The sequence below is a fragment of the Bicyclus anynana genome, chromosome 8 (genome assembly GCF_947172395.1).
Source record: "Bicyclus anynana chromosome 8, ilBicAnyn1.1, whole genome shotgun sequence".
Lineage (NCBI taxonomy): Eukaryota > Metazoa > Arthropoda > Insecta > Lepidoptera > Nymphalidae > Bicyclus > Bicyclus anynana.
This window is the reverse complement of record NC_069090.1, coordinates 2,731,912-2,744,282: the sequence shown is the minus strand read 5'-3', so window position 1 is coordinate 2,744,282 and position 12,371 is coordinate 2,731,912. Positions and strand designations below refer to the sequence as shown.

At 36.2% G+C, this 12,371-nt stretch overlaps 1 protein-coding gene across 1 annotated transcript in view; it reads left to right on the top strand.

Moving 5' to 3' along the window:
* The window catches only part of LOC112048758 (synaptotagmin-7), a 387,831-nt gene that overhangs the window by 360,637 nt on the left and 14,823 nt on the right, over positions 1–12,371 (top strand). Inside the window, exons 5-8 of the mRNA XM_052883102.1 lie at positions 3,731–3,871; positions 7,417–7,593; positions 10,082–10,162; positions 10,844–11,012. Of these exons, the coding sequence (XP_052739062.1) occupies positions 3,731–3,871; positions 7,417–7,593; positions 10,082–10,162; positions 10,844–11,012 (568 nt within the window). The remainder of the gene's footprint in view (positions 1–3,730; positions 3,872–7,416; positions 7,594–10,081; positions 10,163–10,843; positions 11,013–12,371) is intronic.

Below are 12,371 nucleotides of genomic sequence, written 5' to 3'. Positions count from 1 at the left end.
AAATTGCAAAAAAAAATGCTTTTTCTAGCATAACCAAGAATTTTTATCACAATTAACACCTTGATAGAACTGGAGTGAAAGTATTTTTCATAATTATCAATTATGATTGATAACTTAAATAAGATTACATAATAAAAATAGATTTAGTTTAAAATTAGATTATATTCTAGCACAGATCACGAAGTTACTTCCTGTCATAAAATTATGCATAAATAGTATAGGTAGATACAATGGTCTTAGAATTTTATTATAGATACATTATCCAAAAACTATTAAACATGCATCTAGGTTACATAGTGATTTTCCGTTTTTAAATTGCACATAGCACAAGTTTTTATGTGAAATTTTTGCAACATCTGTACGCACTATGACCATATTTCCAACATACGAAACATATTATATTTCTTAATACCACACCAAGTTTATTAATATATACATAAAATAGTGAACAAGTTTTTCGAATCCCATTTGCACATCTATATTTTATAAGGTAGGAACTTGCAGATCAAATAATAATATAATAATTTCTTTATTTTTTTTAGTTTATTTAATGTCGGTTATAATAATTTCCCTCGTTGAAAACTGGAGAGAAAAAGATAATCTGCAGTCAAAGGTTAGCGCGGAATATATAAAAGAGACATTTCGCGTCATAATTATTATCAGCTTTAAGAGATTGTGCCACCAAATTTCAAATTAAGGCCGAAATTTTATAGGCAAATGGACATAAATTGTAGCTATTAAAACCCCTAATCGGTCCGAGCGGTTCTATATAAATGAGCTCTTAAATTGTATTTTATTCGCAATTCGAGGTGTAATTTAAAATTTTCATCTTTTTAGCGAGCAAACGGTGAGCATATTTAGGTTTTGCGCGAAAGTTTTTCAATCTTTTTGTTGTTAATTCTTGAATTAAAGTTAAATACAATATCCGGTTAAACAAATCCAACCAAAAGGATTTCATGATTTTACTTTTCAAATTACTTCCAATGCTTTTTTTTTCAATTACAACTACAAACATGCTTAATTATAATGGTTTATTATTCTTCACTATTGCCCCGGCCATTGGCTTATTCTAGTCAGTCATATAATACAATGTATTTGAAAAAAACTTCTCTACAAAAAGTGGGAATGTATATTTCAAAACATAAATAATCGTAATATAGCTACATTTGTCGGCTGCAAAAAGCTTACGTTAATTGTTATATATTCGCATACAGTTTCTAAATTAAGTTCTAGACTGCAAAGTGTTGTACGGAATATGTCTCAAACGTTATTATTTAGTTAATTAACAAACTAAATTTAGTTCAGAATTGTTAAGTGTAGACTAATGATACAAGTTATATAGAAAGCAAAATTTAGGTACAGTAATTATTCTAGATAGATATTAATTTTCATTTTCATGTTAGAAACTAAATTAATGTGAACTCGATGACACTATCAACTTTCCCTACGTAAGTTAGGATGGCAATTAAAAGTAAAGTAGGTAGTACTTTGTTTCAACACCAATTAATTTTCACTCTACGTAAACTTTTACTAAAACTTCAAACTTTATCAAATTAATCCGATAAGTAAGTTGAAACTAAAATTCAAACAACTCTACATATTTGATATCGATTTTACTAAAATATTATACTTATTGTAATTCTTATAGGTTATTATTATTCTAATTAATAAAATATTAGCACATTGCATGCAAATTCAATTAATTAATAAGTTCCATTCTAAGTTTATCTGTTAATGTTAAAACTATAAATGTTTAAATTATTTGGACATCTTCTCATATTAATCTAGTATCGAATCTTGTTTAATAAAAAAAAAGGTTTGAAAAAGCAAGAACAGAGATTTTTTTATTACCTATTTTCATTGTGCTTTCCAGATTTTTGGTATTCGGGATTTGTTAGTGCTCACTAAGAAAAAGACTTGGCTTTTCAAAAGCCTATTTAAAATTTAATTTGAAAATTAAACATTAATTTAAAAAAATATTTGATCTAATTAAATTTTGAAATCGACTTTAAAAATATATGAAACGTAAATAGTATAATGGTAACGCTCCACTAAACAAGTATTTAGACTGCCAAGCGAGAAGTACAACCATTTTGTACCATAACATTTTTATACCTAGAAAAATATTATTAGTCATAGTTGCATGCATACAATAACAATACCTATACCTACTCGTACGTAGATACAACATATTTTGTAAATATTTAATTATTTTTGTACATATTATTATTACGCAATCGTAAAGCTTACTCAAACGTTAATATTACCTAAATTGTTTGTATTACAGTCCATCTAAATACAAGGATCATTAATAATTGACATTGTGGGTAAAGCGAACACATTTATATAATTTCACTACAAAATTCAAATAAAAGAACCATTAGAACCATAAATGTGGCCTATATTTTTAAGGGATAAACCAAATGCCTACATAGATACGTAATCGCTTAGTATGAGTACATTATAATGTATTTAACACATATATCTACATAATATATTGGCAATATCCAACATTCCCATTACGATTATAAAATGTTTTTGCGTTTTAGTATTTCAGCTATTTAATTTAAATATATTATATTCAACATCAATTAATAAAAAGCGTACAAACTATAAAATATGTGTCTCTACGAGTTTATACGTTTGGTACGTTAATACTCTGAGAAATACTAAGTTTTCGGTAAATAAATCTTTAAATACCGACTTCCAGTATGCAAACTTTATATATCTCGATTGATGTTGGATAGAATAGACTATAATTATAAGATATAGAGTAACTTGTATAGATTTAATATTTTAAATTATGAAAAATTACTTCACTTAGAAGTGATTTAAGGTTTTGTGTCATTTTGCTACATCTCGCATCATAATTACCCAATTTTATCCAATGCTCAAAATAACCACGGCCACGATTTAAATTATATAACTATCAAAGTATATTTAAACTCTCACAATGTATATCTATCATGTAGTCACTGAGATATTTTACCAAAAAAAGGGAAACTTTTATTTTTTGAATGTTACGAGTATACTTTGAAAGTTATGACTTCTTTTTCACTTTTTATAAAATTTAGACAAATCAAAATTTGGCGACAAATATTTCTTAAAATGGTCTTATTTGTTGTTAATAATAATTCAAAAGTTTTAAAAAATATTTTTTAATTTGACATTGAATGACATTTTGGTACGATTTTTTCATGGTACGCTCGTAAGTAGACACGCACTTGAAATTTTGAGTAATTGTCGACAACACTAACGTTCAGAACCCTAAAAATAAGATCATTGCAACTATTGTAGGAAGTTCGCAATGGGCAATTGGCAATATAAAAAAATCAGCTTCCGTATTCCATATGAAAAAAACCTCGATACACTAGAAGGATTGACTTGAATTTTTTGTCATTGTTACTATTCTATTTAAGAGCATTTTTATGCCCTTGTTCGCCGAAGTTTTTCACGGAAATGAAAAATGTAAAACAAAAACTGGAAAGGTATGCGCTAGATGGAATAGACTTGGAATTCTTAGTCATTGTTGCTATTCTATTTAAGAGCGTTTTGATACTACTTTTCCGAATTTTCCACGGAAAAAGAAAAATCAAATTACAAGTTTCAAACCGAGCCAAACTTTTCAAGATATATTTGTCATCAATTTTTTAATACTATTTTCAATCGCCTGTAACAATAGGCGCTGCAACAATGCGCCTAGTAAATCGTTCACCGCTCTGGCTAACAGATGGCGTTCCTTCAGAACCGGTCGATATCTCTGGTGGACATGTACATCGACAACTCGGAGCCGTCAGAGAACGTCGGTCAGATACACTTCTCGTTGGAGTACGACTTCCAGAACACAACACTCATTTTGAGGATCATACAAGTAAGTTCTAAGCTTTTTATCTTAAATATATGTAAGGTTCTATATATTATTACTAGCGGACGCCCGCGACTTCGTCCGCGTGGAATTTAGTTTTTCACAAATCCCTCGGGAACCATGGATTTTTCCGGGATAAAAAGTAGCCTATGTGTTAATCCATGCTATAATATATCTCAATACCAAATTTCAGCTAATTCGGTTACGTAGTCGAGGCGTGAAAGAGTAACAAACATTCGTATCATTAAAATCTTCAGTTTTCGCAAGTCTCGGGAAACCATGGATTTATTTGGAATAAAAAGTGTGTGTGTTGTGTTAATCCAGAGTAAAATCCATTTCCATTCCAAATTTTAGCCAAATCGCTTCAGCAGTAGTGGCGTTAAAATGTAACAAACATCCAAACATCCATACAAACTTTCGCGTTTATAAAATTATAGTAGGATTGTCTAAGAGTTATTTATAAGAACAATACCCCATCCGTGCGTTGCGTCATCAACAAATTGTATGCCACACCTGCGTTGCAATGACAAGAGGAGTGCAGAGGACAAGATAACGCAGTCAGTCTTCTCAATACATACAAAACAATACATACAGTGCCCAATCAGACTCAACAATGCATATAAAACAAATGAGCACTGATCGTCGGCGTCGTCCTTTGAAACGCACGTCCGATGCAACGCTTTAATGTGGTATATATACTCTATACTAATATATAAAGCTGAAAAGTTTGTTTATTTATTTGTTTTATTGATTAAACGCGCTAATCTCAAAAACTACTGGTCCTATTTGAAAAATTATTTCAGTGTTAGATAGCCCATTTATCGAGAAAGGCTATATATTATCTCCGTTTTCTTAGGGTAACGGGAACCACGCGGGTAAGACCACGCGGCGTCAGCTAATGTCATATAAATAGGGAAAACGCATCCAGTGTCGATGCTGCGACGACTTAATGTAACGCAGGGCACTAATAGGGCAGCGCTTTACAAAATTGTATAGGTTACACTTTTATTTCGTTTTAAAACACTATGACAGCAAAACTAAAATATAGACTTAGTAAATAAAATTCAACCAACAAAAACATTAAATGTAGATAAAGGAAAATACAATATATTTGTGTCTACTCTGTTGAAAGCAATAAAATATAGATTTAACAAATAAAAGTCGATCAACAAAAACATTAAATAGAGCCGAGAGAAAATACGGTATATTTGCGAACAACGTCGACATATCTCGCTAAATCATTAACAAATATGGGGATATAATAAAGAGTCATATCACGACTTTTACACTTTACGAGACATTTACACTTAACGACATACGACACGACATCAGAGACAAAGAAACTTCAGCAGTTTCTTTGTTTCTGATGTCGTGTCGATTCCATCATCCAATGCAATGCTACGACTATCTAAATATATAAAACTCAAAGGTGACTGACTGACATAGTGATCTATTACAGCCCAGACCACTGGACGGATCGGGCTAAAATTTGGCATGCAAGTAGATGATATGACGTAGGCATCCGTTAAGAAAGGATTTTGATCAATTTTACCCCCAAAGGGATAAAATAGGGGATGAAAGTTTGTATGAAACTTTGTCAATTTTGCGGCGATTTGGCTAAAATTTGGAATAAAAATCCATTTGCTACTACAATAAAAACAAATGACTGCGAGCGAAATAGATAAAAGAATAATATTTATGAGCTAACGACTCATATGACAGTATGACAGACTCGTAAAGTTAGTACCTACATAAGTACATAATAATCAAATATCAATAAACAAGTAAAAGAGTGAAGTGCTAATTGCTCGGCCACGTCGAGAGCCAGTGAAGAAGGGATCATTCACACTTGATGTAAACTGAACCGTCGAATAAGAGCCCATGTAGGTACAGTTGACACCAAATAACTCTGTCGCTTTAGAATTCGCTTTCCAAATACTACTGTCTGCAGCTGTCTATTTTGACTTGTAAATTGCCAATACTACAGTAAGGTGCAGTTATTTCAAACTGAAGAAGAAGTTATTTGTTACTATTAGTGTTATATTATTTAGAACCACAAAAAAAGTTATTTGCCAACGTTATTTGATTTTAAATCTGCGAGTTTTTGTTACAAAAGTATCTGTAGTCGATTCTCTTTCTACGATCGCAAACGCTTCGAAAACTAGAAAAGTATATGGGAATGACATTACCTATAGACAGGTCACGTGATCAATGTCGGTCATTCCCATACATTTTTCTAGTTTTCGAAGCGTTTGCGATCGTAGACAGAGAATCGACGTGCCACGCGGCTACAGGGGCAGGCCAATAGACATAAATGGTAGTTATACAAATGTCTACGTAGACTGAGACACTTCTCAAAGACCAAAATTGTGTAACATGACTAGTGTAGATTATCCCTCACAGTTTGCGAGTCTCAAACAAATACAAATACGAGCATGCAGGATTATGTGGGTTCTCAACTAGCTTGTCTCTCTAAGAAATCTGCCTAAAGCCCTGTCAACAAGAAATAACATATTGCCCAACCCTTCACTGCACGCCGGTCATTAATCACTGTGACATTCAAATACACAAGAGTGGTAATTTGTGACGTCAAAGTCTGCACGGGCTATGAAGAGGTGATAAATCTAACGATATGAAATACATTACGTACGTATTTCAATGTCACACTAATGTAGGTAATGGTCACGGTATAACATTCATCACAATAATATTATAAAGGCGAAAGTTTGTGTGTAAGTGTGTATGTTTGTTTCTCCTTTGCACTGCGGTTATTGTAGCGATTTGGCTTAAATTTGGAATGGAAATGGATTTTACTCTAGGCATCTTTTCATCCCGGAAAAAGACATGGTGCCCGCGGAATTTGTGAAAACTGAATTCTACACGGATGAAGTCGCGGGCGTCCGCTAGTTATAAATAAATCTATCTTCCTTATAATTAATTGTTGTTAAAATGTATGCATTATACTTCAGAACAGCTGGACCGATATTGATGGGTTTGTTTGTTTTTGATTACGTGTATAGTAACGATTCTAAACAAATTACCATTTGAGCCAGTACGTCCCGTTGCAATCGGTTTCTAGGCTTTTTAACCCTCAACGTAAAAAAGTAATTGACGGCCTCCGTGGCGAATTTACAAGACGGAGGTCCTGGGTTCGATCCCCAGCTGGGCCGATTGAGGTTTTCTTAATTAGTCCAGGTCTGGCTTGTGGGAGGCTTCGGCCGTGGCGAGTTACTACACTACCGGTAAAGACGTACCACCAAGCGATTTAGCGTTCCGGTACTATGCCGTGTAGAAACCGAAAGGAATGTAGATTTTCATCCTCCTCCTAACAAGTTAGCCTGTTTCCATCTTAGATTGTATCATAACAAGATGATTGTTATCAAGGGCTAACTTGTAAAGAATAAAACAAAATATATCTAGTTTATAGTAATTGATAATATCAGCTTTTTTAGTATACCCATAACACAGGCTACACGCTTATTTTGGGGCTAAGTGTATTGTTTAAGTACATTTATTATGTATTTATTTATTTTCATGATTGTTTTCAACAGGGCAAGGAACTGCCAGCTAAGGACCTCAGCGGGACATCGGACCCCTACGTTCGAGTGACGCTACTGCCAGACAAGAAGCATCGCCTCGAGACTAAAATAAAGCGTCGAACCTTGAACCCTCGGTGGAACGAGACGTTATACTTTGAGGGTTTCCCCATACAGAAGCTGCAGAGTCGGGTATGTTTGTAGTCTACCCATAACCAATAACTGTTACCAACCATATTGTAGGATACACCCAGTTAACAGACTTACAACAGTAGGACAAAATAGCCCTTATTTTAGGTCAGTAGTTATTTACAAAAAAACTCGAAAGAAATCCTGATGAGCGCTAAGGCCTCATTCGCACGAGAGTTAAAAAAGCGATGCGTTAAAACCCAGCGTAGGCGGTCGTAGCATGTAGTATAAAGTTGAATGAAGGTCTATTTCCAACATCCAGAATTGAAAATGCACTGCTTGATAAAAAAGCGTCGTGTTTTAAAAACGCTGTTGTGTGAATATTAACTTGGGAATGTATTGGTTGCATTTGAACGCTTTTTTAACGTCCGTTAAAAATCTTTCGTGCGAATGGGGGTTTAGGCTTTAGGCTTTAAATTGATATTATTATTAACAGCTACTTTAAAATAAACCTATGAACACGAACTAAATAAGTTAATCCGTATGTATGTAGGTAGTCCAACCACGATTCCCAGGCCAAAATGGATTTCGTTCCAGCATTCGAACCCCATCGATTCGACCATAAGTTCTTCTAGCAATCGCGCTCGACTCTTGTAAAACTTGTATTGCGCACACCCAAATCCCCAGTTCCTTCAAGGAATCGTCAAATACGCAATAAGATAAAAATCTTCGGGTACTTATTATATGTAGGATGTACAGACTGTATGTGTAAAAGCCCAGTGGATATGACCTCTGCCTCCAATTACGGAGGGCTTGGGCATGCACCTCCAACTTTTCATTTGTGTGCATTTAAAAAAAATAATATCACGTGTCTCTAAAGGTGAAGAAAAAAACATCGAGAGGAAACCTGCATACCAGAGAATTTTCTTAATTCTCTGCGTGTGTTAAGTCTGCCAATCCGCATTGGGCCAGCGTGATGGACTATTGGCCTAACCCCTCTCATTGAGTTCAGCAGTGAGCCGAATATGGGTTGATAATGATGATGACAGATTGTCTGTACGTATGCTTTTGAATTCCATACTTTGTTGGAAATGTAATTGGCGACAAAAACCAGCTATATAACAAAATATATAGGTAATACGTGTCATAAAATCTAATAAGGGTCCACTGGAGGCGTCCCTCGCTACACGAAACTGTACAACAAAGGATTTATAAGCGTAATATAAGAAATCCTTTTGTTTTTGTTACACACAATATGACAGGTTCCCTTTGTTCGACGCACAACGGTATCATATTCTTTTATTATAGCTAATGGCATGTTTAGACAATGCCAGACATTTTGTACGTAAGTGCCGTCACACAAAATCATTGGGCAGGTCAATCGATTTGTTGGTCCGTTTTGGTAGCCTTGAAAGGGTAGTGTTGCGTTTTATAACTATGTACTGTGGTTTAAACATTTGAAAGGTAAAGGGTTAAATAATTTAAAGCACTGTCACATATTTACCTCAATAATTAATCTTAAACGGAATTGTTGTTGCGGAAATTCATCATTAACAGCCCGTGGAATCCACTACTAGGCAAACAGGATAAGCCTCTTGCATGGACTTCCAAACACAACAGTCTCGAGCCGCCAGAATCCAGCGGCTCCCTGCAACTCGCTTGATGTCCATGGTCCACCTAGTGGGGGGACCGACCAACACTGTGCTTTCTGGTGCGGGGTCGCAATTTCTACACCTTGAAACCCATATGCGCATCACATGTGCCCATAGCTTCGCAGCTCTATGTCAGTGACTTAAGTCTTGAAAATTAAATACCACTATTTAAATCATTCAATCAGTGATGACCTATGGTTCCGAGACTTGGTCGCTAACTATGGGCCTCATAAGAAGGCTCAGAGTCACACAGCGGGCGATGGAACGAACTATGTTAGGAGTTTCTCTGCGTGATCGAATCAGAAATAAGGAGATCCGCAGAAGAACCAAAGTCACCGACATAGCCCAACGAGTTGCGAAGCTGAAGTGGCAATGGGCGGGGCACAAATTTCGAAGAGCCGATGGACGCTGGGGTCCCAAAGTGCTGGTATGGCGACCCCACACTAGTAAACGCAGTGTTGGTCGACCCCCCACCAGGTGGACTGACGACATCAAGCGAGTCGCAGGGATTCGCTGGATGCAGGCGGCTCAGTATCGTGATGTTTGGAAGTCCCTACAAAAGGCCTATGTCCTGCAGTGGACGTCCATCGGCTGATATGATGATGATGATGATTTAAATCATTTCATATCAAAATGATTATTTGATACCGACTGCATCCGAGGCAGTGAGTTTGGTTCCCTTAGCTGGATATATGGAGGTACGAATCGGTAGCCTAAGCCAGCTATTGGTTACGGAACGGCTTAGGCAGACACGGAACCAAGAGGTAGGTGAAGATGATGCCGCGCATATAAGGATAAAAGTGTCAGTAACAGTCAACGCCCCGAAACGCTCATGCGTTGATATTTCTGTGTTTTGTTTCGTCCGTTACAACATTTATGTTTTTACGTACCTATTTCAGGTGTTACATCTCCACGTGTTTGACTACGATCGCTTCTCACGAGATGACTCGATCGGTGAAGTTTTTCTGCCGCTGTGTCAGGTAAATCTTTTGATGATTACATTTAACGCATTGACCTTCATTATGCGTTATGGAAGATAAATGTTGAATATAAGACTCGAGTCAGGTTTTTATAGCATTACTCGATGTAAACCTTTATTTTTGCTCTATACATATTATAAAACAAAGACAAACGCACAAATAACAAAGATATCCGCTGTAATTTTCTTCGAAAGAACAGGTCTAACAATTTAACGTTGCTTCATAAATTGCGTGTATGCTTTTTTGAACGATTCATGACAGCGCCGCAATCATTTCCCAATATCTCGATAGTAATATTTGCAGACAAAATGTTACTTCTACAATATTAGCATATTTTTAATACATATAACAAAAACATATACATATATGTTACCGTTAAATTGTAAAATACGTTAGTTTATAATCTCACTCGCGATATTGTAATCTGTCGATATATTGTGAACTGAACATACTGATTACAATTTAATGTGTTATTTTTCGGTATATTGTAATCTATTTATTTTTACCACAGAATTTACCACAGAGTTACAAAAATATTACAGCGGGCATAATAAAAATAGTAAAAAATTACAATGGACAAGTCAAACGAAAAAGAAAGTCGTAGGGGTGGCCACTGCTTTTCTTCTTCCAACGGTGAAAAATTCTTTTTTTTAGAAAAATTTTCAAATATCCCATTTTCAGGTGGACCTAAGTGAGAAGCCTTCGTTCTGGAAGGCGCTGAAGCCGCCTGCGAAGGACAAGTGCGGCGAACTGCTGACGTCACTGTGCTACCACCCCAGCAACAGCGTGCTCACGCTCGCGCTGCTGAAGGCGAGGAACCTCAAGGCGAAGGATATCAATGGGAAATCAGGTAAACGACTCATACAATATACCTACCTTACCTTACCTTATCAGACGTAGACTACTGGACATAGGCCTCTTGCATAGCCCTCCAAGCACAACGATCTCGAGCCGCCAGCATCCAGCGCTCCTCCCTGCAACCCGCATGATATCCTCGGTCCACCTAGTGGAGGGACGCCCAACACTGCGCTTTCCGGTGCGGGGTCGCCATTCCAGCACCTTGGGACCCCAACGTCCATCGGCTCTTCGAACTATGTGGCCCGCCCATTGCCACTTCAGCTTCGCGACTCGCTGAGCTAACCGAATGAAACGAACCAAAGTCACTGATATACCTACCTGCGATGTTATAATTTTTTTAAAAAGAATATTTGCCATATTTTTATATATGACCAAATAGCGGACGACTTTGTCCGCGTGGAATTTAGTTTTTCACAAATCCCTCGGGAACCATGAATTTTCCGGGATAAAATCCAGGCTATAAGATATATTAATACCAAATTTCAGCTAATTCGGTTCAGTAGTCGAGGCGTGAAAGAGTAACAAACATTCATATCATCAAAATCATCAGTTTTTGCAAATCTCGGGAAACCATGGATTTTTCCGGGATAAAAAGTAGCCTATGTGTCAATCCAGAGTAAAATCTATTTCCATTCCAAATATCAGCCAAATCGCTTCAGTAGTAGCGTCGTTAAAGAGTAACAAACATCCAAACATCCATACAAACTTTCGCGTTTATAATATTAGTAGGATAGTATATATATTCCCATTTCCCTCCAACTAGTCGGGAAAGACTGTACTAGGAGTGGGTACGACAATAGACCAACGGGGCGAGGATTGAACCACCACCCCTTGGTGATGAGTCCAACCGCTCTTACCGTTGAGCTATTGAGGCTCATTATATTCTTAATTCTTAAATTGCTTCATCACTTACTTACTTAGATGAGATTGTAGTTATGGGCTAACTTGTAAAGAATCAAAAAAAAATACGAGGCCTTAAGGAAGGCGATTTGGAACTTAGACCCACCATGCATGCATGCACCATGCACCATGCATGATGCTGCATAGGTAAACCAGTGTGCTAAAGAGGTAATTCGATATCCGATACTCATACTCATAAGTTTATGTGGAGGGTTAAAAAGTAGAACAATATTTTGACATTTGGAAAAGCTATTGTAGTTAGTTAGCTACCTTTTGTAGACGGATCAATAATATTAATTTACCGTGGAGGCCTCTGGAGACTTTACCGCGGATTTAGTGGTATTTGTAGAATCTAAGGGATGTGGCTAAAACCACCCTAACTACTATTAGTAGTAGCTACGGAAGTTCTCGAGAATGATCGAGGATTTCTCGGACGACGAGCGAATTCTTA